Source organism: Sebastes fasciatus, chromosome 11, assembly GCF_043250625.1.
Source record: "Sebastes fasciatus isolate fSebFas1 chromosome 11, fSebFas1.pri, whole genome shotgun sequence".
Classification (NCBI taxonomy): Eukaryota; Metazoa; Chordata; class Actinopteri; order Perciformes; family Sebastidae; genus Sebastes; species Sebastes fasciatus.
In genome coordinates, this window is record NC_133805.1 from 10,728,598 (window position 1) to 10,755,972 (window position 27,375).

Below are 27,375 nucleotides of genomic sequence, written 5' to 3' on the forward strand. Positions count from 1 at the left end.
ATTCAATGCATTTCTGACAGGATTGTTCATTGTAAGTTGAACTGCAGGAATTTCACCGTGGACACGAGTTGTTTACAGCTCACGCCAAGACACTTTTTCAGATCATGTGCATGACTAAATTATTCTAAGTGAACACATCATTCAGATTGTTCTATATAAAACAAAGTTAAGACCTATCATAGTGACACATTCAAACTATATTTATAGCTCTATGTAACTGTAAAAGAAGTCTCAAAATGAACTCAGTAGATACAGATCATTTGAACTAATGTTCATACCATGACTCAACAGTTGTGATGTGATTGTTTATTGCAGCAACAAAAAATGTGAAGCGAAGCAAATCTGTATAGTTTGAGAAAAACAAAATGCATTGTTATTTTAACAATTCCCAAACGCATTCTTCATCCACGTTGTCAGAATTTTGAAAGACCAAATTTGCCAAATCATCTGCGTCCTCAGCAAGACGCCAATATTAGAAATGTAACTTCCAGAACATGCCTCATTATAGCCCAGCAGATCAGTTCAAGCATTCAAACTATGAACGGTTAATAGATCATTCTTAAATGACTGATCTAAAACAATTCAACTTCAGGTTTTTCTGCTGAGGCCGGGTGGATTTCATAAAAAAAAAGGAAACTAAAAGACCAGATTTAGCTAAAGGAGGACCACATTAACTACTGTAACATTCACTGTGTAATTTTTAAATCCCATTTAAATCGATTTTGTACTTTCATTTTTCACAATTTTCATTCTTCCTGTGACTTTATCTCAATGTGTAGTAGCATAACAGGCATTTAAAACCAGTAACGTTTGATTCTAGCAGACAACAGGGGGAAAAAAAGAAATGCAGAAATGTCAAAACTAAACAAAACAAGCCAAATATACATCCTCCAAAAACCTCTTTAAGTACTGTATGTAGAAACTCAGCTCTATGCAGTCATGAAACAAACAAACAAAAAAAAAGGCACAAAGAAATCTCTTAACAACAATGAATGAACACATCAAAATAGAAAGGTAGAATGTACTTTCACACCGACTGACTGAATCATCAAAAACAAAACCCATTTTGTTGTCGAGTTGATTTTTTCTGGAATTAGTGGACCTCACCGCTGTTAACCGGGGGTCCCAAACATGTTTGTAACATTTTTTTCTTCAAAGCAAAAAGGCTTTCCATATCAGTTCCATATCATAAAGCCCGAAGAAAAACACATTACCAGCATTTGATTGAAATAACTCACTAAAGAAACCCATAACTGTAAAGACAGCTTCTTTACCTTACTAATGAGACAGACGTTTTCATAAAGAGCTGAAATTAAAACTACATAAGCATTTGAAACATGACAGATGGGATCTAAAGATGCGGACAACATTGTTGCATTGTGTAGCGATGCATTGAATATGTACACATTATGGGAAACACTGTTCCCGATAATAAAAACATCCACTCCTACAGTGAAATATGGAGGGCACTGCCTCCGATACGGACACACACTGGTAGGCAAAAACTACCTTCTAGTTTTTTCCACATTATGGAAGACACTGCTCCCGATAATGTTTTGAGAGGTGTACATGTGACCAAGGGACCGGTACTGACAGACAGAGAGGTGTGATGCATGAGCTGGCCTTGCCTTAAAAAAAAAGACCAATCCAGTGTCAGTTTAAAAGAGTTGTGCTGTTTTCTGAGAAGTTCCTGATGGTTCAGTGTTCAGTCCTGTCCGTCGGTCAACATGTACACTTCCTTTTAAGCAGATGCTGCTTTTGTCATTTCGACAGTATAACTGTCATAATTATGGAAGGCACTGCTCCCGATAATTATACACTATGTTTTTTTATAAAAGGCAATAAAAAAAAACTATTTATAGTGAACCCTGCCACTGATAAATAAATAACACAATAAATAGACGTACGGTTTCAGTGCCACATGGTTGGAGATCTTCTCCCTCGGGGGTTTTTGAAAGGCCTGCAGAGATTCGCCCTCATGTCAGGAGGCGGACGAATCAGGTTATTACATTTTTCTTTTTTAAATTGTTGCATGTAATTAGGACTTCTCTTAAAAAGATCAATGCTGCACGATTGTTAAACGATGCCAGCTGATTGTCCCAAAAATCTATTTCTACGTGCAACACAACTCTGTGTTATGTCGCATTCACACCAAGCGAATTTTCGCCTCGCTTTACTCGCACGAGTTGGACCGCCGGGATCATTCGTGTTCATTCGCGTTACTCGTTCTAGACGTGCCGGAGAGGAGAAGGGGCTTGTCTCCATAGATACCAACATCAACTTCTCTTTCTACTATTTCCACCATCAACCATGGAGGAAATAACCACTGCTGATGCTTTGTTCATGTTGCGGAAGTCCCAGATATGTCGGAAAAAACGCCGGCGGGGCTCTGTGAATTTCACCATGCTGTATTCAAATACAGTGTCATTGCACTGACTGTCGCCTATCTAGCAAGCCACACGTCGCTACCCAAAATAAACAGATTAGGCTGTCATTTAATTAATTAAACATATACATTATTAATATATCGCGGTATATTGAATCGTAACCCCTGTATAATGAAGGTATTGTATTGCCAGATTCGTGCTATAACACAGCCCTAATAGACAGAGTTTCGTCCCGTCTCTGTAAAGATATGAGGTACTATCGTAGCTCTTGGTGCCTGCAAACGGCCACAATAAGTTTGTCCTCCATCTCTGATTCAACTACATCAAGACATCAGTGAATCATGGGAGAATCTCAGCGCTGATGGGCTTTCGCGACACAGCGTCACACAAATTTTTTTGCTCTAGTTGAATTATTTCAACTCGCGCGAATGTCGCATTTTGCTTTGACTTTCTATGGAATCATGCCACGTAAAAAGTTCGCTCCGCGCTTGGTGTGAATGCGCCATTATGGTTAATAATCTTCGGTCCTTTTTCAGCACCTTCTGAATCTCTGAGTTGAGTAGCAGATTTCAGCACAGTATGTAATTATAGCTACCAATACGAACCAGCTCAGGTTTGAACGCGAGGCTACAGCACCAGTGGAAAAATACCAGCAGATTTGATTTGTAATAATTATGGTAAACAGATGGAAAGTCGTTAGCTTATAATATCATACTGGCCTTTTTTGCGTTTCATTCGTCTCTGAGCTGGCAAACACAGCCTGTCCTGTGATTGTGACCTGATGATACTGTGCTGAAGAAGCCTCAGTTTCACTACATTCAACTCATTCATGAGGGTAACATCATTTTAAGTAGTACTGCCACATAACATGGCTATTTGAAGGTAGCACCAAAGTGTTCAGAATGTGGTAATTAAATGCCACGTGTTAAAGTTAATGAAGACTTTTTCTTTCCAAAATGGAGAAAGAAAAAAAAGAAAATGACCCTCTAAAGTTTCTTTTTGTTAAGGCTTTAAGGCTTAAGAACATTTATATCATTAATGTTTGGCTTTATGGAGAATTTCAGAAAGATGGAAGATGAGCTCATCACTCAAATGTTGGAGGGGATGACTGATATTGGTATCCGTTCAGTAACGGCTCCACTAAATTAAATTAAAAAGCTGTGCATCTGTTGGTTAATGATCACAGCCTACTGGTTTTCACTCCAGTTGTGATGAGAGGGTCAAATCATGAACAAAGCAGGAGGAGGGGGGTGAATTAACTTTTTAGATTTCATTATCCAAAGACCAGATGTCCCCTGCTAGTGAGTTGGCACAGCCCTGAATGGTCCAGGTCGCCAGGGCGAACTGGTTGCGGAACAGGTCGGCGTCTGCCTTGGGGTCGTCGGTCCTGAGGGCTTCCAGGTGGTTGGACACAGCCTTGAGGGTGTGAGGTCCGGAGCCCAGCAGGATGTGGCGGAAAGGGCTCTGTTGTGGAGACACATAGGGCGACAGGAAGTTCTTTTCCACCTATGGAAACACGAGGAGAGAAAAATGGTCCAGTCACTGGATTGTTGTTTTGCTTTGATGAATAAGATGAAGTGACTCTTAAATTACATCTAGTCTAAAACTAGAATTACCGCCTTGCGGTTGTATGCCTCCGCCACGAGTTGCAGTTTACCTCCATGTCTGTCAAAAATGTCATCACTTCATCATTTTATCCTATTGAACATTTGTGTGACATTGTCATAATTAGTAGGGGTGGGAATCACCGGAGGCCCCCAGATCTTATTGTGATTTTGTGATATGAGGAGTACTGCGATAAGATATATTGCAAATGTATTACCTCTTTTCAACTGCAAATGATGCAGTTTGTCAACATCTGTTTTATCTAATAAGATACAGTTTTCACTCTGTTCATCTCAGAGTTTTCATTCACATATTTTGAGGTCAGAGGTCAAGGGACCCCTTTGAAAATGGCCATGCCAGTTGTTTGGAGCGTTATTTAGCATTCTTCCAGACAAGCTAACATGACATTGATGGAACTTGATTCTTTAGGTTTCCTAGTTTCATATGATACCAGTATCTGAGCCTACTATAATCAGATTGTTAAGAGGTTGACAGTTACCTGGCAATATTGCCACGCAAAATATCGCAATACTATGCTGTATCGATTTCTTCCCCTACCTTAGGGATGCACCAATCCTACTTTTTCCGTCCCGATAGCGATAGCGATACCTGGGCTTTGGGTATCGGCCGATACCGAGTACCGATCCTATACCAGTGTTTAATTAATAAACTGTATGCCTCACTGTGTGGAAGTGACTTAAGTCATTCTTTTGTGAGTAAGGAAACATTAGGCCTGACTGAAACATTGCTTTCTTAACTTTGTAAATCAAAATGTAACAAATATATATTTTTTTAATTAAATTTTTTTTTAATTACAAGTAACTGTTATTTATTATTAAATAATAAATCGTACTCCAGCAACTTAGTAAAAAAAAATCTTCAAAATTAACAGGAACTACAATTATTAGAATTACAAAAGTGTAAACTTTTGTAATGCAGCAACAGATTGGTCCAAATTAAAATCCCAGTATATAATGTATATAGTATATACATTTAGGACTGAATAGATCAGCCCCGTTGTCACCGATACTCAATCCAGCTATCTGAGTCAGTATCGGGCCGATATCAAAAGGACAAAAGGACAAGGACAAGGACAAAAATACAAAAACACACAAATGTTTCCTGTGAAATACCCAAAACTGTTCCAACTCTGTCTTACTATAAGCATTGGGTGTCCTACATGAACACATATTTTCTGCCACTGATTAAGAAAACTGGTTTTAAGGAAAAAACAGAAGATTATTTATTCCTCAAGATACCCCACAATTAAGGCATGTTGAGAGTTGAACCGGAGGGCGTACCCACAGAATATGCAGCAATAACTTTGTTTTTGCACGTATCTAGTCCAGGTCTTACCGTCATTATGCGGTCATTAATGATACGGCACATCTCGATGTCCTCCAGGTCGCTGTTCTGGATGTCTGCCATCAGCCTGCTGGAGGCGCGGCTGTAGGAGCCGGTGGCCGAGCTCAACCACTGCATTGACAGGGCCTTGGGCAACAGCTGGGGCTGCATCTGGAAGCACACGGAGCATCCACCCGGGTCATTTAGTGTTTGGAATAAACAAAATTAAATGGATGTGCATCTTCTAGGCACATTTGAGAAAAAAAAACAGCAACAAAATTAATTTAAAAAAGGCACTGAAAGCTTGAATTTCAATGCGGAGTTAAATATACACAATTCATTGATTATTAATTTCTTGCATACGGGACACTCACCCTCTGAACAGCATTGACTTTCGCGTTGATCTTCCCCACTTGTATGCGTATAACCTTGTAGTACTTCATCACGTCCATCCGCAGCAGGTGATCGTGGACCAGCCTCAGCGCCATGTGACCCGCGAACCGGGTCGCTATTTCAGCCAGCTGAGGAACCTGGTTGCCCGTCACCAAGTTCAGATTCTCCCGGGTGTCCAGCATTGTGCCAAAGTACTTGTAGTCCTGAGAGGGAAAAGCAAGATGTGTTAAGAATTACAGTTAGAAATAAAATTAGGGCTGTCAATCAATTAAAATATTATAACACAATCACATGCTTGTCCATAGTTAATTGCAAATTAATCACACATTTTTGATCTGTTCAAAATGTACATTAAAGGGAGATTTGTCAAGTATTCAACACTCTTATCAACATGGGAGTGGGCAAATATGCTGCTTTATACAAACGTAAGTAAATATTGATTATTGGAAATCAATTAACACTCAAATATTTAATTTAACTTATAGTACGACGGGATGACTTACCGAGGTACCAGAGGTGAATCCAAATGAGACCGAGGGAATGCCAGAAAAGGCGAGGAAAGGATACGCAGCATTATCCATCTTCAGAGGCTCCAACCTGGAAAATAGTTAGTGAACATTAGCCAAACATGAGAATGACGGTTAACCTACACATTCCAGCTGTGGATGTGATACTACTGAGAACAGCTTGGATGTCATGGAGATGTATAAACACTGATGAGACACACTATGGATGTGATTGGACCGAACAGCCTGGTCAAACTTACACAGATGTCTCCCAGTTGCCCCTCGCAAATTGAGAAGAGAGAGTCCCAGCCTTGTTTGGGGAGTTCACCTAAGGAGATACGTATATTATATAAACTGAACATTCACAAATAAATTGATGATATTATTTCTCTAATGACAATACTACAGGCTTGTATTAAATGTGCTTCCAGCTGTGGGTTTACCTCGTTCATAGTGCTCTGGATCAGGCTGTGCATCAAGGGACTGGCTGCCACTTTAAATCCTTTGGGACCTGGAAAAGACGACTTACACTCAGTCATTCTGAAAATCACATGTACCGTCATATTGTAGGCACAGGAAGCTGTTAAATATTTAATAGCGTAGAAGTAAATACCCTGTACAACTCCATCCAGGTTGATGTAGGAGAAGGCTTTCATGCTCAGAGAGGTAACATAACCCTGAATATGGAAAAACAAAAAAAAAAATTTAAGGAAGGAGTACTAACACCAAAACTGCTGATCAAGAAAATTGCAGATGGGAAAACCTTTAGTACAAAATGAATTGTGCGATTCTCACCTCCAGCCACTCGGTGGCGCCAACACTCCCATATTCTCCGGCACTCCAGCTGGCAAACACGATGCTTCTCCTCGGCTTGAATCCGTCTGTCGAGGAGACAACGAATGCACATTTACAGAAAATACTCAGATTTTGACAAAGCATAGCCTCGGACCACTTTCTTCAGCTGCTCAATGACTTATGTACGATCTGATATGAAGTGTAGATCAAATCCATCAATATCATTTTAGTCAAAATCTGACATTAAAAACTCCCCTTCAGCTGCCACTGAGACTTACCGTTCTTCACCATATCTGAGATGGAACGTGCCAGCTCAACAAGGACGCTGGTGCCGACGGTCGACGCGGCAAAACCTGCACCCCAGGCATCCCTCTGGGCGCCGATAACCACATATCGATCTACAATTTAAAAAAAAAAAGAAAAGACATTCATCACCCATATTCTTTTTCAGTACACTGACTTCCTGATCGCAGTATCTCTCAGTTGTTAAACCTCATTGTACCTGCATCCACAAAGCCTTTGATGACCCCGAAGACATTATTGATCTTTTTCTCGGCAAGAACGTTGTTGACCGACACGGTGATAACGTCGCTCTCCTCTCCCAGTTTGTTGAGGCTTCCCCACTGCACCGGCATATTCTGACCCCCGAGCTGCCTGTAGGATGCAGACGATACATGTTAGCGCCGTGTGAGCTACGACAGAGTCAGCTGGAGCAAACAGTCACAGGGCGAGAGGAATATTTAGTGCGTCGTTTCCGCAGCGTATGTGAGCTGTACCTCAGAATGCTGGTAGCCATGGCTGCTGTGATGGTCTGAGCCAAGATTTTCGGCAGGCCTGAAGACTGGATGGGGGGAAACTGGGTGTGGTTGAAGGAAGGAAAGCCTGGGGTGTAGGGATCCCCTGAACCCAGGTGGACCTGTGGCAGACGGACAGAAGAAGGTTAAATGTAAACAGTTTTTAAAAAACAGGTTTTAGTTTGCCCACAGCTATGACTTGACTGTGACATTTTGAATGCTTTTGTATTCCTGAGTTATCTTCCCAGCAGCCTGGAGCCTTACTCTCAAATTTCTAAATTTGAAATTAAGAAAATTATATGAAAAATACTCTACAGACAATTTACACATTGACTTCTAAGCTCTTATACCCAAGATTACTCTCTTTAGAAATCAAATAATCCTTTTAAATATTAGTTTTAAGGCTTAGTCCCCCCCTCTGGCTTAACATTAAATGGTAGGCTCTACTTAAAAATATTTTAAAAGTCTTTACAGCCAACTGACAGCTGATCAAACTGTGATCAGCTGACACCGTCATCATAAAACAGACGTTGCTTCACGTGAGGCTTCAGAGGAAAGGACGTCTCATTTCTCTAACAACATATTTCCTCGTTTCCTCTCTCCTCACATGGTCTCCTCTGAGGAAAACGTGGATGCAATTAAGAGACTTGGGATTCACCCAATAACAAGCAGTCTTCCCCTACTCTGCTTTTTGCAGGCGTATTGCTACCTTTCTTGCTACATTAGAGCCACCACTAATGGACTAATGTGAGACCATCGGCAAAATACAAACAAAACAGGGAACCACCATCAATACATGGCTCCATGGCACCAAGGGGTGCCTTTAAAGTTGTTCGATGTAATATCATCAGTACACTGAACAAACTAAATATGTAATCTATGTCTCTCCAGTGGGTTTCATCTTCTAAACTGTCCTCACTCACATGTCCAAAGAGCTGAGTGTTTGCTCCAATAGAGTACTCGTCGGTGTCCGCGTAGATCAGCACAGCAGAGGCACCCGTTTTGGCAGCATTGGCGACCTGTAAGCAAAAATAAAAAAGAGGAGTAATGGAAATTATTATACGAATTCGCACAAGAATCATGAACTTTAGAGTGAGGAGAGAAGAAAAGAAGAAGAAAGTTTACTGTAATATTAAAAGTTATACCGAATTTCTTAATATAAGCACCCACCTTCTCGGCAAAGCTGATTTTACCAGCTCTGACCAGCATGACCCTGCCGGTCAGGTTGATGCTCTTGTCCCGCAGCAACGTGAAGTCATTTTCCTGCCCGTAATATGCATACAAGACGGCACCCTGGGAAAAAAATAAATAATTAATAAGATACTGTATTTTTCTCTACTTCATAATAATACAAAAATCTCTACTTCATTTATCTTATAGATTACCGTTACTGTTCCATTGGCGCTGTAGGACAGGAAGCCCTCTGGACGCTCCTCCCTCCCGCTCTTGAAAACAAAACTGTTGGAGCCAGAAGCTGGGGGGTCGTCAACCTTAACAAAGTGCTCATCGGTCCAGGATTTCATGCCGTACTCTTTGAATTTCTGGATCACCTTGTTCGCCAGAGCCTCGTCACCTGGAGAACCAGCCCGGTGGTTGGCACTGGAAAACTCACTGGGAGAGGAGGAAATAAAACATGAGGGGGAAAGAAACGAGACAAAAACCAATGACTCACTTATGAATGAATAGACATTTTGCTTCGCAGCAGATTCTACAAGCTGTGTGTGAGGGGGTTTTATGTTTACCTGAAGACCGGTTCAAATTTGGCTGCGGTGAGTTTCTGAGCGAGGAGCTTTTTGACATCGTCCCAGTCCATGAGGGGGGCGGCACCGGTCTCGACAGCATTTGTTTCTTCAAAAGTGGCCACGGAGGCTGCACAGATGGGAGTCACATCCTTCTTTCGATGAACCAGGTAGCCGATCAAGTAGCCTGTACAGAAGCAACGGTTTCAATGAGGAACAATCAGGGACAGAGAGGAACAATGGCACGGACAGAGAGAAGGGCATCCAAGAACAGACTAAAGGCATCGAGTTACAGCTCAACCAAACAGTCAGCATTTTGAAATACTACACCACCAACAGATGACAGTACTGTACAGTATGTATACCTTTCACGTCCAGTGAATTACATTGAATCTACCACTACATGCCAAAGCCTGACTTCTAGATATAAAAGCTTGTCTTGGTTTCTCTGTGTTGCTCAGAGAAGGACACGGTCACACTTGAGCAGTGTGTTTTCAGATGATAAAAAGCAGATATGCGGACCTTCCCCACATGAGACTTAAGGTGACACCAGTTTTCTTGTTCTAGATAATTCAGTTTCTCTTTCTGAGAATTTAAATCTAATTAATAATTCAGTTTCATCTTGGTTGAACTGTAAACATTTTTTACTTCTTATTATAAACATAGGATCATCTTACCGATGATGAAGATGAGGAGGGTGGCGGCGGCCATGAAGCAGAGGTTCTTCGGCGTGCGTCCGAGCTTTTGAGCCACGTAGGGTTTGCGGTTGGAGTTGTGATTGAGGTTTTCTCCCACGCCGTTTCCCCCGACCTCCTCGTCCATGTCGGAAGACAGCTTCATCTCCACCTGGCTGTTGTCGCCTTCCATGTTCTGGGTCAAGTTGAATCGTGTGTAGGAGTGGGGCTCCCCGTTAAACTGTAACGACAGAACGATGCGGTATGAGGAGAAAATATGGTTTATTATTTAGCTAAGGTCATATGTGACAAATGGGGTTATGTCCGATAATGACTTGACTGATGTATTATGGATGTGAAAGTACAAGGTTCCCCTTTAAATGTCCAGTATCAGCAATACAGTTTTTGGTATCACTTTCTAATAAGTACTTTAAAATAATGGAGTATACAAGTTGACGCCCCCACAGTAAATCAGTTTGTCGACACCTTTTTTAACAGTTACAGTTGGGCTTCTTGGTTTTTTCGTAGTGAAGGAATCCTTTTGTTAAAATAACAATATCTATATCACAATATATGACTCTACTAACTAGAGTTTTATTTGTATTTTTCAAAGTAAAATAAGTAGTAAAATACCCACAATAAATTACTGTAAAAGCTGAGTTTCTGTTTCGTTTCACTTTCATGATCACCCACTCTTTCTAGCTCTTTTTCTTTCTCTGTCATTTTTTTAAAACAAAGTAGCACATTTAACATATCCGTCGGTGTGTGAGCGCTTCAGAGATCAAAACATTTTACGCTCGATTAAAAAAGTACTATGGTTTCTGACAAATTGTGATTAGGCTTGTAGGCCTAAGCACATGGCAGACAATCTAGAAACCTCATCATAACAATCACAAATCTCTCTTAAATAAATAATATGCATAGATATAGAATGCTGAACAAGTGTGTGACAAAATGAACTTACAGCAGTTGCTTTTGGAGAACTAAAAAAGAAGGATGGACGATGACTGAAAATGAGCACTACTCAGATCTTCTGCCTCGAAGAACTGCCAAGAGGAAAATGGAGAACTGCTCCCTGTTTCCGTTAATGTCTACATATCTACATATTAATTTCAATAAAAAAGTAATTTTAAAAAATTGTTGTGACAAACTTTAACATAGATGGGTTGTGCTATGTAAGGGAAAATGAAAAAAAAAAATTTAAATGTTGAATAATGTTTATTTTGCCATTTATGTTTAACGTCTGACAGGAAGTAGTTCACTATTGGTGGAACCAGGACTGCGTGGTGCTCATTTTCAGTCTCATTTTCACGTACTACTAGTAACAAGTACTACTCTCCCATCTTTCAAGTGGTTACTTCTCTAGTCTGATCTTGAAAGCACAGCTGATAGGTACGTGGTTTGTTTACGTGGCATAACACAGTGCATATGCATAACAGTGTGTGGACGGAGAGTATCCGATGTTATTAGGCTATAAGTAAATAAAAAATACCACAAATCTATCTTCTTATCTTGTTGGTTTCTTACTCTGTCAATATGAAGACACAACAAGGTCGATATTATTCATCATTACAATAAATTATTAGTTCTATATTATTATAACAAAAATATAAGATGCATTTCTAGGGTTTAGTGAGCCCCCTGAACCAACACAAACTGTGCCTGTGCTTGTTTCACATTCTTTATTGATACGTTACTGTACTTATTGCGGGTAAATAAGCACGAGGATGTGTTTTTCGAGAGCTAGAATAATGATTTAATAACAACAACTATATGTTATAGCTTATAAACCCCTAAAGAATGCCTTATTTAAAAGTGGTACAGTTTTTGTTCCTTGCACCGATTAGAAAATAATCCCATCACTAATCTCACTCAAGATAAATTTACAGCACATAAATAATATGCAACATTAACTGTGCTGAAAATATTCTCAAGTCACTCTTCCTAATAATCATTCAGCATGGTGTTGATGAAATGTAAAGTAATAATTATCTGTTCCCAAACGTTCAATTGTGCAACACGGGCAGTTAGAACAACACTCATTTCAGAAGTGGTAATAATGGGGAGGATAAGTCCTTTAGAGCAATGCTGGTTATTTTAGGATTTAGGTTGTAATACTCACAATTTTGGATATCGTTGACCTTGCCTGATCCATTGCTGCTTCGATCTACAAAGGGAAACAAACAAAGAAAGTGTATTAGTGAAGCATCAGGCCTAAAGATAGATTGTAGTCGACTTTCAAACTCTATCTTGAGTATTAAACTCATCCCTTGTAGACTTGATGGCTATAAATACTTTTTAACTGCTATGTTTCAAGTCTACAAGGGATGAGTGTGTTATACTCAAATGATCTTAGGTGGAATATGATTATACATTATTTCTATACAGTGTGTTACTGTTTCACTTCTTGGAATAACGGGGTGTCCAAAGAACACGTCCCACCTCTTGTCCAAACATCCATGGGGTTTCCTTTGCTGCAAACTTGAAAGGCAGCACTGTTCCGAGTCACAAAAGACCAGTGTCCAGCACACAGGTCAACACAGACTCCAAGCCTCCATGTGAACTCCATCGCCAAAAGAATACAATAACAGAAGAACTAGCTTTGATTCAAAAGAGGGGCCAAACACAGCAGGGTTTCAATGTAACAGAGGAACAAAACCTGTAATTCAAGTCTTCTGTGTGTTTTCTTAAAATATTATAATCAATATTTAGTGGAATTCGAGCTATGCATGTGATCGCCCTCAGGAGAGAGAGGCTTGCTACGTAAGGCGCTTCATCTACGGAGGGTCAAAACCTGTATCTCTTATGTGAGATAATAACCAATTAGAACCAATTTGCTTTCATATCTCATACGTATGATATATCATACACATATCAGACGAATCATCACATCTATTATAAAAGCATATTAAGGCGTAGGAGAGACAGTGTTACAGTATAGAATTTCTGACCACTCAGTGAAAATTTCTATTGATTCACTGATATTTAACACTCGGGACACTGCATAGTCACTTCATGGCCTTCTACAGCTGTTTTTCCATGCTGGCCATGTGACAATTTTGAGTAATAACCATAGATCGTATTTAAGAAGTGGACGTAATCACCGTGACTTCACCTTTTGATTTGTGGACTGCCGTTTTGAAGTATCGAGTTAAACATTTTGGCCGTCGCCATCTTGGTTTTTTGCAACCAGAAGTGACACGCGAGGGTGGAGCTAAGTACCACCGAACACTGAATAAGACGTTTTTAGGCGACCAAAATGTTACGATTAACTTTCATGAACTGAAAACACACGGTGAAAGGGTAAAAGTTGGAAGACGAAAATGCGGACAACTCCCAGACCGGAAAATGTCATGGTAGCGACCTGTCAATCCCAAGGTAGAATTATAGCCAATGTCCCACAGGTGAATGGTTTACATTTTCAAAATAAATGGAAAAAAGTTATCTGCATTTTTTTTTTCTTCCTTGTACTGAAAACATACCGAACCGTAAATTCTGTGTACCGTTACACCCCTAGTCATTATCATTTAAACTTAAAAAGGTGACAGTTTATTAATGTCTGTAATAAACACAACATTTAGCGGTGGTTTAGTAGCAGACAGTGTATGTGACTACTACAGTGGTTAAGAGGTCTAACAAGATTGGCTTATCACAGACTTCAACACATCCTTTTGTGATGATAAGGTTCACAAGCACAACATTGAATACACGTAGTAGCACATGTACTATTCTATTGTATTGCAGAGACATCGTGTATGCCCTTTTGGGGAAGTTACTCAATGAACAACACACGCTACAGAATAATAATAGTGGCATCACTTCCTCGTTCACCATAAAAGCACAATGGTGGGTGGGAAGGTCGGTGATTTTTTGTTCCAATACGGCTCGTACAACTGGATGTCAACAAAAGAAGCTGTGCAAAGTTACGCCATGTTTCTACAACAATACATACCGGGCAACAACGTGCATGCAGAAAACACAAATGGGGTTGGAGAAAGGCTGTCTACCAGTTGACAGGGCATCATTATAGACAACAAAAGGCCATATAACCCGGTTAGATAGTTGTACTTTTTTTCCTTGTCCTTATCTCTCGGCTACAGGGGGTTACCTACACATTCAAAGCATTTGCAAAATACTATCGTAGGTAACATGACCCTCTAACGAAAGGCCTTTCCATGAAGAGTTGGCGGTGGTTCACACAGTTCCACCTTAAACCAACCAACTAACTTCTTAAGCCATAAGCAAAGCAACTCTTACCCAACCCTAATCTAAGCAATAGTGTGCATACAGGATGCATTGCATTGACTGAGAGAGCGCTCATGACCTCTCCTTCCCTGTCTGACCTTCAGAGAACAAAACAGACCAAAACTTCTCAAACAACCCTGGTCTTATCAAACCCAGTAATGGAGAAGAAGTTAAAGAGAATTATATAGCCTCTCAGGGGTTAAACCATTACCACACTTGCCGAACTTTGGACGGAATAAAACACTGTTTTGTTGACAGTAGACTCGAGCACAAAGCACATATTCCAAATATGGCTCACAGCTTTGTGCACCATCTCTGTTCAGTTTATTCTGTAATGAAACAAAAGTAAAGCTAAAACTGGAAATAGACAACAAAAAAAGATGCAGACTCCTTGCCTGGAGTGATTATGCTGTGTGCTGTGCGGCTGAACAGCAGAGAAAGAAACTCTTAATGATCCCTACGGGCCAATTTACAGGCAGGAGATCCCAAACTGGACATTGCGTGAGGAGAGCTTGTGTGTGGGCAAATGCCAGCGGGACACAAACGACCAGGCAGGCCTGCACTAATTTGCAGCGCCAAAGCATGGCCTTGCTAAACTCCGACAGCGTGCTTCCGAGACAGCACGAATAAAAAGCCTAACCTTGTACTCGGAGTGTATTCAATAAAGCAAATGAGGGTGCAGCCATACAATAACTTGGCTCGGAAAACACTTTGGCTATGCTCGGCATTATGAAGTACAGCTAACTTTAGAACGTGGCTTGGCCTCAGACAACCCCAGGACTCCCTTGACTTCTGCAACCTTGAGGAAGGATACAACCAAGTGCATTAGACCTAAAGGTCACAGACTAAATGAGTAGCCACACATTTCCTTATAGATCTTATAGAACCTAAAGACACTTGACGAATATGGACTTTAAAACAAAATGGTATCAGACCAGGCTTAGCTGCTTTGTGAAGCTAATTGCTCTAAGGTGGGCAGGGCCGTGTCTATAATCTTACATACCAAACATACCGGGCCTTAATACTTTAATCAGATTAGCTACTCGCTCAGTTGAGAGACCTATGGATATTAGCAATATAAAACAAATCACAAATCAAGAATGAACAGGTACAAGCACAAAAAAAGACCCACAGCTCCACTACAAAGTGGTAGCATGTGCATTATGTCCTTGAAGGGGTCAATTTGCTCGTAGGTCGTCTCTGAACCCCGACTTGTATCTCCATTGAATAATTTTTAGCCAAGTGCGTGCAAAACAGAGATAGTAAGAGCAAACTTGAGTCACGCCCTTCTGGGAACGCCACTTGCAGGCATAACCTGTTAGACAGTCATGCTAAATGAGGGCAGGACAGCATGGCCTCCGCTAAACTTTAACAAGAGACGATATTGGATTTCCTCTGCACACTGAGCACTTAGAAAAGTTGTGGATGAGCCTGCCATTCTCACCTGTTAAAGACTTTTCCTTTAAAATAATGCAGACAGAATGAAAAAAAACTATTGCAAAAAACATGTAAGAAAGTTGAACTCTGATATTATGTTCAACTTCAAGGACAGCATAGCCCTGCAGACAGAATCAACATCACAGTCTGTGTTTGAAAGGTGAATTTCTTTTTATGGTTTCCTGGGTCAAACATGTCGCAAAAGTAGCTTCCTCATAGAGCTCTTTGTAACTGAACAAATCCCTTAAGAAAAAACGCAACCATTGCTTCATAAATAGGTTATAGACGCTGTGGCAAGAAGACTCTTGTTCTAATATTACAACAGAACTATTGTGAACTCAGTTCAGAGGGTCGTTGAGAGGGGGGGCCAAGAAGTCGGAGGTGAAAACGCCTTTCATACAATAACTGAATCAATTACACTTATTCACTAAATTAACTTTATCGAACAAGCACGCAATCCCACTGTTAGGACAGTCCAATGTACTTATTTTATAATGCTGACATCATTTACCAATGACCACTACACTTAAACAACAACTTAAATTATACCTTAACTACATTACATGATTATAACTAGTGAGTGCAACCATAACATAGAACATAATAACTATCATTATGGTGGTAAAGACCTATTTGTCTGAAGGGCTTTGCCATCAGCAAATGGTCAGGCTCTTAATACACCTTTGAGTTTAAGTGTCAGTTGGTGTCGCAAAAGACAAACTGATGACTAATCTATCGTGGGAACACTTTCAACTCATGCAAGAACAATCTGTTATTACATCTGATTAAACAGCATGGAATGATTGTATCACATGTACTTGTGATCGAAATACATCCCTCCATCGTTCCAGGAAGAGCCACATTGTGTTCTTCCGGTTACAGTAAGAGCGTTGAGACGTTCCTGGTACCATACAATTAAGAAACAACCCTGTCTGACTAGTGGTTGAGTCTTAACTGGAAACACGCACAAAGCACAAGGAAATAGCACTGTTTTAAATCTAAGTTTTTTATGAACACCCACTAGACAAGATTAAGTTATATGAAAATAACTTGGATCATATAAAATCATTATCATACAGTGAGTGTACCCATTAATGATATTCAGCATAGGCAATATAACAACTGACAAGCCAAGCTTTGATTACTGAACTTATGCTACCACATCAAGTCCATCTTATAACCAATAAGCCTGTTTACTTTGTAGAAAACACTCTTGACAAGCTGATAATTATACAGCTCAACACAAGCAAGTATAGAAACCAGCATAAGAAATTTCAAACTTTCAAACTTGATTAATTCCCATTATTAAGGAGTTCAATGTCAAATGTTTCTCTCTGATTAAAATCTCCAGTAATCATGAACATTCATTTTTAAAAAAAGTTCCTTGGTGGTTGCAAAAACTTCACAAATTGGTCTAATCCTGTAGGCGTCTTGCAACATAACCGTTTCCACCCAACTTTTGCAGAGTGAACAAAATGATCAATGCACAGAGTACGAAACATTGTCGAGGGAGGAAAGAGTGAGGTGTGGGAGACAAAAAGAAACGGTGAGAAAAAGAGAACGGCGATAGGGGGCAGCGGGAGAGGAGAAGGGGAGCGGGGTCAGGGGTGCGTAGGAGTCATTGTGCTGTGGCACATCATGTGAGAGTCACACTGGGTGAAAAGCTCCGAGTTGCTCATGGGAAAATGAGCCAGAAGTAGAGCAGTGAGGCAGGCAAATCCCATGTATTAGCAATGCACAAGTATTTATAAAACAGCAGCACATTCTGAATTATAGACTGGAGCAGCAACAGAGGATGCAGTTGTATTCTATGCAGAGGAGACACTGAGCTATTGTCAGCTTTAAGCAGTTTGTTTTAAACTATAATGCAGGTTCTGGGGGCATTTTCACAATAAGTGGGTCCTATCTATATACACCAGGGTTCCACCAGGTGGCACTACAGTGTATGCCCGTCTATCAGGTACATACTAAACCCTTGTGGAAGACAGGAGTGTAAGAAAATATCGAAAAAATCTAATATTGGAATATTATGTTTTGTGATACTGTATCGATTCTCAAAAACACTATTGATTTTTAATTAATAGTAAGAATGCAAATATTAACTCAATAAATACTTTTATTAATTTGCAAAGAGATGTGTCCTCTCAGTGAATGTGCCCTCTCAAAGTAGCTATAATGTTGGATTGGTCTGTGATAAATGCAGATGCAGATCCCACTGATCTGATTGCATTAAAAAAAAACTTGTTTTTACTCAGATTTTATGCATATGGTGGTGTTTTCTTTATACTATGACAGTTTTCCTAAAATTAGATTTAAAAAAAAAAAAAATCACGATATATCCCCTTATTTGCAGTTTCGTAATATATTAAATCGTACCCCCTGTATCGTGATACGTAGGAAATGAATAAATTCAAATGCCTAATACTACTACAAAATACAAGCAAACACAAGCAAACACTGCTATACTAAATAACAAGTTACACCTGTTTAACTGTGTATGTGACCTTTAATGAAATGAGGCAATACTTAATTGCTCTTTTTCTCAGGCTTTTCAGTTGTCAAGTTCACCTGCTGCTACTTGGTGTTGCATGTTTCACTCATGACTAATACCACCTTAGGGACATCCTTAACCAAATATAGCTCCAATTCCTACCGTATGGTAACATAAGGTCTCTGACAAATGTGAATGACTGAAAGGACTGTAATACTGTGCAATATGCTGCCTTCCACTGTGTACTTGTAATTGTCTGAAATATATTATAATTATTATTTTTTATAAGAGTTACAAGTTCTTTTAACATGGTCATGGAGCATATATATATATATATATATACACTGTATATTTGTATTCTGGGGTATCATTCCTATGCAGAGGGTAGTTTAGTTTATTTATTGACTACACTGAGGGCGTTTTATATTTTAATTATTTATTTATTTATTTATTTATTGTGTTGAGTTGAATGTACTGTAATTACCTTGTGCCTTTTCTATCTTTTTTTCTTTTCTTAAAGCTGACTTGGTGTAAACTGCTCAGAATTCCAATGTACTTATTATAGGTGCAAATGGCAAATAAAACTCTTGAATCTTGAATCTTGGCTTATTTAGCTTCACCTAAATATGCACAATCTGTTTGTATTATTATTATTATTATTATTAAATAAACAGTCTAGACTGGAGGTTATACAGCTATGAATAGTAAAGATAAGGTTATCTCTGCAGAAAGCCTATTGCTGCTCCTGTCAAGGTCAGCAAACAGGGACAGTGTAATGTCTACCTACTGACACCGTTACCCCTCAGGAAGGGTCATTCAAGGAAGCTATAGCTGTATTTAACACCAGCAGCAGCACAGATAAGCTCAATACAAGATGAACGTGACTACCAGCCACCCTCATTATGGCGCCCTGGTTGAACTGGCAACGTGACAACCAATACAGACTCATATCGAGAGTAATAATGAGAGCAGACATGTCTTGAAACCAGTGACAGCTGCTGCTGCTGCTGTGACGCTACACGCTTTGTTCAGACACGTTAGCATTTCATTCATAACTGTAACATGACTTTAAGTTACTCAAAAAGGAGTGCAGTATTTTAGACTTGTTTAACACACTCTCTGAAAGGTAAAAGAAGGTGTACATCCTTCCTTCCTTCCGCAGTGAGAGTATTGTTACATTTCAGTACAATAAGCTCTCAGTTTGAACTCTTTATCTAGCTTCTTAGCTTGTTTGTGATGGATTAAAACTCTCACCTTCTTCTCTTCAACACGACTTAAACCGACTGTTCTTCTGTGACAGCCCTTTAGACACGAGGTTGCTCTCCTTCTTGCTGCTTCCTTGCTGCTATCTGTGCTCTTTCAGCCGGGTGCCCTTGACCATGCTGCTTCCAGTTTTATCTATCGGATTGGACCAGCGCTTACTACAGAGCAGAGGCGTAGCTAACAACGTCACGTCCTGGTGAAGTTCTCGCGCCAAATCATAAACTATCGCGAGATCTTGTCTGTCGTCATTGCCCTGTTGGTGGAGGTGGAGGGTGCTTCCTCCATGTGCTTTTTGACACTGTCAGTTTTGGTTTATATATATGCATAAGAGGGGGGGAATCTTTTTTCTTACCAGTTACAACATATATTTATACAAATTTTAATGAATAATAAATAATGAATTTCAAGTGACATAAAATTATATAATAATAATATATATAATTCTATTTTAATAATATATATAATTCTATTTTACAGGTAGCTATATACAGCAAAAAAACACCTTATACAAAATTTATTTAAAAAAAAAAAAAAGAAATATTGATACCATGTTAATAATAAATACACATAAGCTAATATCGTATAAATAATCCAGCGCCTCTTAAATCATTTTATATATACAGTTGTGGTTACAGACTTTCTCTTTACCTCCCTACACTCATATTTCGTGTGCCAAAAAGAAACAAAATGCACAATAAACAAAGTTAAAGATGAATTTGACAGATAGCATTATTTATGTTTTTTTCAAATTTTCCATAGATATTGCGATAAGATCGTTATTATAAATTCTTTTGGCCACGATAATTATGTAGTGAAAATCTGACTTTTCTTACCAGTTACCACATATATTTATACTAATTTAAGTTGTTGTAAGTTAGTTATATATTAAAACAGATGACTTTAAAACTTTGTAGCCTACTGCTCTGACCTTATTTCAACCATGAAGTTGAAATAAGGTCACTGTCAGTGGGGGGAAGTACCCATTTATATTTTCTTTCAAGTACTAACTTTCAGTTGTGAGGTACTTGTTTATTCATTTTGTGCTACTACTCAACTATATTTTCTTAGAGGAACAAAATGCACTTTGGACTTTATTTGACGGATTTACTTAAAGCAGCACTGGGTAGAATTGGAGCAAATATGATTAAAAAAAAGTTATCTTTATAAAACGGTTACTAAATCCTGACAGTAGTGCATGAGACAAGTAATCTGAAAAAAATCATGTGCAATACAACAATAGCATAACAAAACCTCCAAACATACTAAAACAATCTTCTTTTTCATCAAAACACTGGAGTTAATTTTTCATTAGAATGCAGCACATTTATTAAAGCTGCAGTGGTTAGAAATGGAGCAAATATGATTAAAAAAGTTATTTTTATAAAACGGTCACTATATCCTGACAGTAGTGCATGAGACAGGTAATCTGAAAAAAAATCCTGTGCCTCTGTGTCCTCCGGTGCTCCTAATGGCATCTTCACAGACCGGAGGAAAAACAACCAATCAGAGTCGAGCTGGAGTCTGCCGTCTCTGAGCAGCTGTCAATCACTCACAAACTCTGATCAAACGGTCAAACTAGGCAGCGCTGATCAAATATGAATCAATATTCTGTTACTGTAATGCCTATTTCTCACCTCAAATGTTTTCAGAAACATCTTGTAGTGTACTGTTTAGCTGTAAAATGAGTTTGTGACCCGGCAGCCATGTTGAGATCAGTTGAGGAAATACCAAGCACCGCCCACCAGCCAGAGCAAACTTTCTCATTTTATTATATATATATATTTATATATTACAGTAGCAGAATATTGATTCATATTTGATCAGCACTGCCTAGTTTGACCGTTTGATCACAGTCCGTGAGTGAGCCACAGCTGCCTCTGTTGAATGAACAGCCAATAGGAACGCTCTCTCTCTGAAATGACCTGTGATTGGCAAAAGTCTCCCGTCACAGGCTAGATTTTCTTGTGAAGTAAATGCAATGGAACGGGGGAGAATGAGACATTTAGTAGCTGAATTTTATCAATAGCACCTTTAAATGTGCCCATAGGAATAATAGTCTATAAGGCCTATATGAATATTATAGCCATACTATGAGACATAAATTGAGTTAATCCCAAACTAAAAATAATGACACGTTTACAGTTCAGATTGCAGATCATAGCCAAACTTTTTTAGTTCCTATTTAAATATTGTAACCATACCAGTATTTTAGTTTGGAAAGAAGCCTATAGGATTCACCTCAGTCAAGGATTACCTTGAATGACCCCCCCACCAGTGTGTCACAGACAAATTGGCGACTTCCATCTGCAGCTCACCTTGAAATGAGAACAACATGACACCAGCGTGCCGGGAACTGTTCACTTTTCAGACCTCGCTCTCAGTCCACATAATAGTTTTCTTCATGCTGCAGCTGTGAAAATATCAGCTTTAGGAAAGGAAAGGAAAGTGAGTGCAGGTCTATTTAGTTTGGTCATCAGTGTGCTGACTAAGTCAGACGTTAAGATTCCAGTTAAGATGTCTGGGACCATTTCGGCTTGTTTTTTCTAATATCCACACAATGCATTATTATACAATCTAAGCTTAACGTGCAAGGTTTGGAAACCCTCGGCCCGTTGTTACTGAAGCCAACTCTGGTAAATTATTTAGTGAAAAGGTTTGATTTGCCTTTACTTAACTTACTTGGTTTTTATATCACTCACTGTTATGTTCATCCAGACAGGGTTGATAAATCAACAGCTCCTGGGATTGGGCATTCGAGGTGGGCAGGAGCAAAGCAGACGCCAGTGGTGGTAAATTATTAGTAAATCTCTGTCAACAGGTTGTTCTTTTTTATTCTCCAATAGCTGGTTTTGCAATCCCATTTATTTACTTTCACTTTTAATTATTGATTCTTGAACCAAAACAGCCTTGGTAAGGTTGTGTTCCTGTCCCTGTATAATTGCTCTTTTGGGTATCTTCAGTAATTACATGTTTATGCGCGCTGCCTGGCCGCTAACGTATGTTTTGTGCACACCAGTCATTAGGAGGTCTGAGCTCAGGTTTTAATAATTTTCCCACAGCATCATTTTCCCACATTTTGGGTCACTTTCCATCATTGTTTTGAAATTTAATAAAATTACATTATGATATATATTTTCCAGGTAGCTATATACAGCAAAAAAACACCTACTAAACTTCAGGGGTGTTGAGGTATACCGGTATTGACGATAACCTTGATATTTAAAAAATGAAATATTAATATCATGTTAATAATACACATATGCTAATATCGTGTATATAATCCAGCACCTCTTCAAAATAATTTTATATATATATACAGTTATGGTTACAGACTCGCTCTCCACCTCCCAACACTCGTATTTTGAGTGTAATTTATTTAACAAAAAAATAGACAAAACGCACAATAAACAAAATTAAAGAGGAATTTAACTGATAGTATTTATTTTTTTCCATAGATATTGTGATAATATCGTTATCATGAATTATTTTAGCCACAATAATTGTGTAGTGAAAATCTACTTCATACTCTACAGCTCTTCCACTTTAAAAACAGATACATTTTTATGAATTTCTTACATTTTCTTTCTATTTTACATGATGTCTCTAGACTTTTTGCACTTATCATTATGCACCAAAACACCAAGAGAAATTCCCTGTATGTGCAAACCTACTGTTTCTGTTTCTGTTTCTGATTCTGAAGTCCACCGTTTTTTAGAACATGCATGTTCATAGCCACGAATAAAGCAGCTGTATATCTCCTGCTAAACAGAACAGTCAGACATGACGGGAATTTATTTCCGTCCTCTCTTAAAAACAGCGGTCTCACAGTCGAGGATTTAGAGTTCTGAAAGTTCAACTGCATTTTTCACAGCGAGTCGGTTGTTGCAGTTTCGAGCGGTCGCAGGCCAAGAATGTAAAGTCACCATAGAGACTGTCAGCAGGTTGAATAGTCTCTATTTCAGTGTAATCATTACTTGACACTACTGGTGTCAAGCAACAGGTAATAATGCCTTTAGCCTGTGTTGTTTGGTTGAATTGTTACCTCAGACGTGTTAGAGGTGAACAGCACAGCAAGCTTACAGATTTCCACAATATCTGTAGCCGCCACTCATGGCACTGTAACAGTACTCCAACTGTGCGAAAACACTACAGGAAATGTTTTCTCAGGAAAAAAAATATATAATGCAACGTGGAGGTGGTTCTGGACTTTCACTGGAAATGTCTAGGCATTATAAAATGTATTAAGAAACACCTATGCACACAGAGACTCAGGAGGCTGCAAGACCAAACCACTGTGCTGAAATGATTAAGAAACACCTCATGCAACACCTTAGTTCCCTGCCTACATGTGAAAACTTCCTCTTTTGTGAATAGATATCATTAAATAGAAGTTATATGACAATCATTTAGCTGTTGGTTGCAGTCCAAAGCAGAAGCACAAGAAATGTATTTTTTTTTTTTATGTTAACAGGGAACAAAGTAAAAGTATCCCCATCGGTTGTAGGACAAGGAGACGTTAGATAAGAGATTAACTGTCAACATCATTGAGGAACTTCAGATGAGTTCCCGACTTCCTCCGAAGTTGCATAATATCTGCAAATATGATCCCGACTTGTCATCTAGCCACACAAGGTTGACACTGTGGTTCAGAGAGAAATAGGCTACATATAGTGACCACTTTATGAGGTACACCTATACAACCTAACATTGTCCGCCATGTTGTTCAAAACAAACACTGGCTCTAGCGAGGGCCTTTCACCTTAGGCCACCATAGTTCTCCGGCACGCTTGTGAAACTGCGTTAATGTGAGCCACAGAGTGCTAAACCGTGGTACCGCCAGCCGCCGTCTGATTTCCGTTGCTCCTAAAGTAGTGTTAATATGGTAAGGATGGCCTCTGAGCGAGGCGAACGGCGTTACCACGGTTTTGTACTCGCTGGCTCACATCGAGGCAGTCTTGAAAAGGGAGGAGTGAGCGGAGAGGTACTCAGTTGGTTGCAATCTGCAACCACACAACACAGTCTCACAGCAGTTTGTGAAATATAGTCACGACATTTTATCTATTTGATTTGTGTACATAGACACAAATTCCCTTTTTTTTCATGACACTCGAGTGTCGAGTGGTGTGACAAAAATTTCCTTGATCTCAATGTCTCAAAAACTAAGGAACTTGTGATTGACTTTAGAAAAAACAAGGTTAATCCCACTCATAGTATAATTCAATTCATGGCGAGGATGTTGACATCGTGGACTCTTATAAGTACCTGGGCACAGTGTTTGACTCTCATCTCAAGTTCGATGTAAACACTGAGTCAATTGTTAAACGAAGCCAACAGAGAATTCATTTGCTGCGGAAAATCAACTCCTTTGGTGTGAGTAGATCTATCCTGTGTACTGTCTACTTGTCATATATTGAGAGCCTTTTAACTTTTTCATTTATTTGCTGGTTTAACGGTTCGGTTATGAAGGACAGGAATTGCCTAAATAACATTGTGAAAGTCTGCTCCAAAATCATCGGAGCCCAGCAGAGCAACTTAAACTCTCTCTGGGAGAAACGTGTTCTCCAGAAGGCCAAAAACATTATTAATCACGACCACATCCTGTCCAGTGAGTTTACACTACTGCCTTCAGGACGGCGCTATCTGCCGCCTCACAGAAAGACAAAACCACTACTCCAAGTCGTTCATTCCTTCCGCCATTAAACTGCTGAACACAGAGTAACTATCTTGAATGAACGACAACAAAAATGTTTTATTTACTTTGAATGTACAGTTATTTTGCACTAACCACATAATGGTTGTCCGTGTTTGCACTAGGTATATTCTTGGAATGTAATTTGCAATGTGCAAATACTCTTGGCACTTTATTCTATTCTAATCATTTATTTATTCCTTTTTTATTTTTATTCTTGTATTTATTGTTTTTATTGCGAATATTTTTAATCTTGTACTTTTATTGATCTGCACCTCCCCATATGCCACCTACTGTGTTCCCTCTGTCATTGATGATTGTGTAGGATGAATGTGTGTATATGTCTCGGTGGACTGCAGAAACTGATTTGCCCTTCGGGGATAAATAAAGCTCTCTGTATCTGTATCTGTATCTGACTTTCAATATTGTATTTTCTGGGGGGTTTTTCATACGAATGTCCAGCAACACGTGATACACATGTCAATTTCCACTCCAGGCTTTTCAAAATAAAACTACTTAGTTAGGTTTAGGAAAAGATTGACTTGGTTAGTCTTAGGCAACAAAACTACTTGTTAACAGAAGCATGTGCCTACCTCTCAGTGTTCCTTAGCAAACACACATCATAAATTGTTACACCAAAAGACACATGAAGTCAAACAGTTTATCAGAGAATGCATCCTTATATTATACAATATATTTCACAGGCTAAAGCCAACATGAGCTTAGCTGTAATGCTATAATGTGACAACTGCACTGCTGCTAATAAAACCCACTCTGATCCCAGAGAAAACTTTAGTTTCAGACTCGTATGTGAAGGAAATGTCTTCCGTTTCCCATAATGCTGCTAAATCCCATTTAAAAACCATTTGGTGTCCTCTTCAGAAAACAATGAACCCTCAGATCTGTTTGTTTCTGCGGTAAAGTCAATAATGAGATCAGGTTTTGCAGGATGTAAACTCAGTGGCGGTTATTCTTTCTTTTGAGGATGGTCTCACTTGGCAACCACAGCTGGATTTATAATCTTTCATGGATAAAGTCCAGTGTTGTAGGATCTGACTAAACAAGCCTGTTAATGATACCTTATGCTGCTGTACACACATTCACTTACAGTAAACTGACTCCCAAAAGCTAGGTGAAAGAGATTTGTTTTTATTCTTTGACTTCTCCTTTATACTTTCTAATCACCAGGTGCTCAGTTAATCCTCTTGTCAGGCTGTTGCTGTTACTTTATTGATGACCGAGGAAGTGTGATGAACACACCTGCGTTAGTTATGCAAAATGACAATATAGAGGGGAAAGGAGTGAAAAACAGCTCTATACTCTTCTCTACTTCTGCATTGTGTTATTTCAAGCATGAATCAGTCATTGGGTTTCCCACTTGAAGCGTAAAGCATCATTGTGAGATTCATCTGATAAAAGCCCTAGCAGAGCAGATACTCACGGACTAATGGTTCTATTCAGACGGACTCAGAATGAAGGTTCACCCATCTGGTTTATGGTTAGCCTGGAAAATCGAGTTCTTAAACAGATTTGGTGTTTGGCCTTGGGAGTTAGTTTTTCCTACAGGAAACCATGATTTTGCAGCTGCTGACACAGACAGTCCTGCAAAACCACAACGCACACCTGCAAGGGGGAAGTGGACCAACCAAAACCAAGGTTTTTTCTGAAACCCATTATATAACTACAACCATGCACAGACAAAACCAGCTCTGTCCAGCATGTTTAGTGTCACACTGGCATAGCAATGTTCAAACTAAGGTTGAATAATTAGGCGTATACAAGTAGAAGACAAAATGAGGCATTGTGAGCTTTGGAACACACTATAAAAACCACATACGAACATAAAACCACCCGATTCAACTGCTATCAAGCCATTAAATAAGCTTTATTGGTCGTTATAAGCACCATACATATGGGTCAGTAGGGGCCTACTACGCCTACAACGTAAAAATGAAAGTGAAACACGTTCTAACACGTAAAACTTAATGAAATGTTATGTTTTGAACACAAACA

The 27,375-nt window shown here is 39.2% G+C and overlaps 1 protein-coding gene across 1 annotated transcript; it reads right to left on the bottom strand.

Moving 5' to 3' along the window:
- Positions 1-291: 291 nt before the first annotated feature.
- Positions 292-19,964, bottom strand: LOC141776754 (transferrin receptor protein 1-like). Its single transcript, XM_074650536.1, has 18 exons — positions 19,665-19,964; positions 12,360-12,404; positions 10,241-10,478; positions 9,567-9,750; positions 9,210-9,435; positions 8,995-9,117; positions 8,748-8,843; positions 7,807-7,946; positions 7,533-7,684; positions 7,309-7,428; positions 7,031-7,116; positions 6,849-6,912; positions 6,679-6,746; positions 6,496-6,563; positions 6,233-6,326; positions 5,711-5,932; positions 5,349-5,507; positions 292-3,893 (listed from the first exon to the last, which is right to left on the bottom strand). The coding sequence occupies exons 2-18, from the start codon at positions 12,390-12,392 to the stop codon at positions 3,651-3,653; spliced, it is 2,316 nt and encodes a 771-aa protein (XP_074506637.1). The 5' UTR covers positions 12,393-12,404; positions 19,665-19,964; the 3' UTR covers positions 292-3,650.
- Between the last annotated feature and the right edge of the window lie 7,411 nt (positions 19,965-27,375).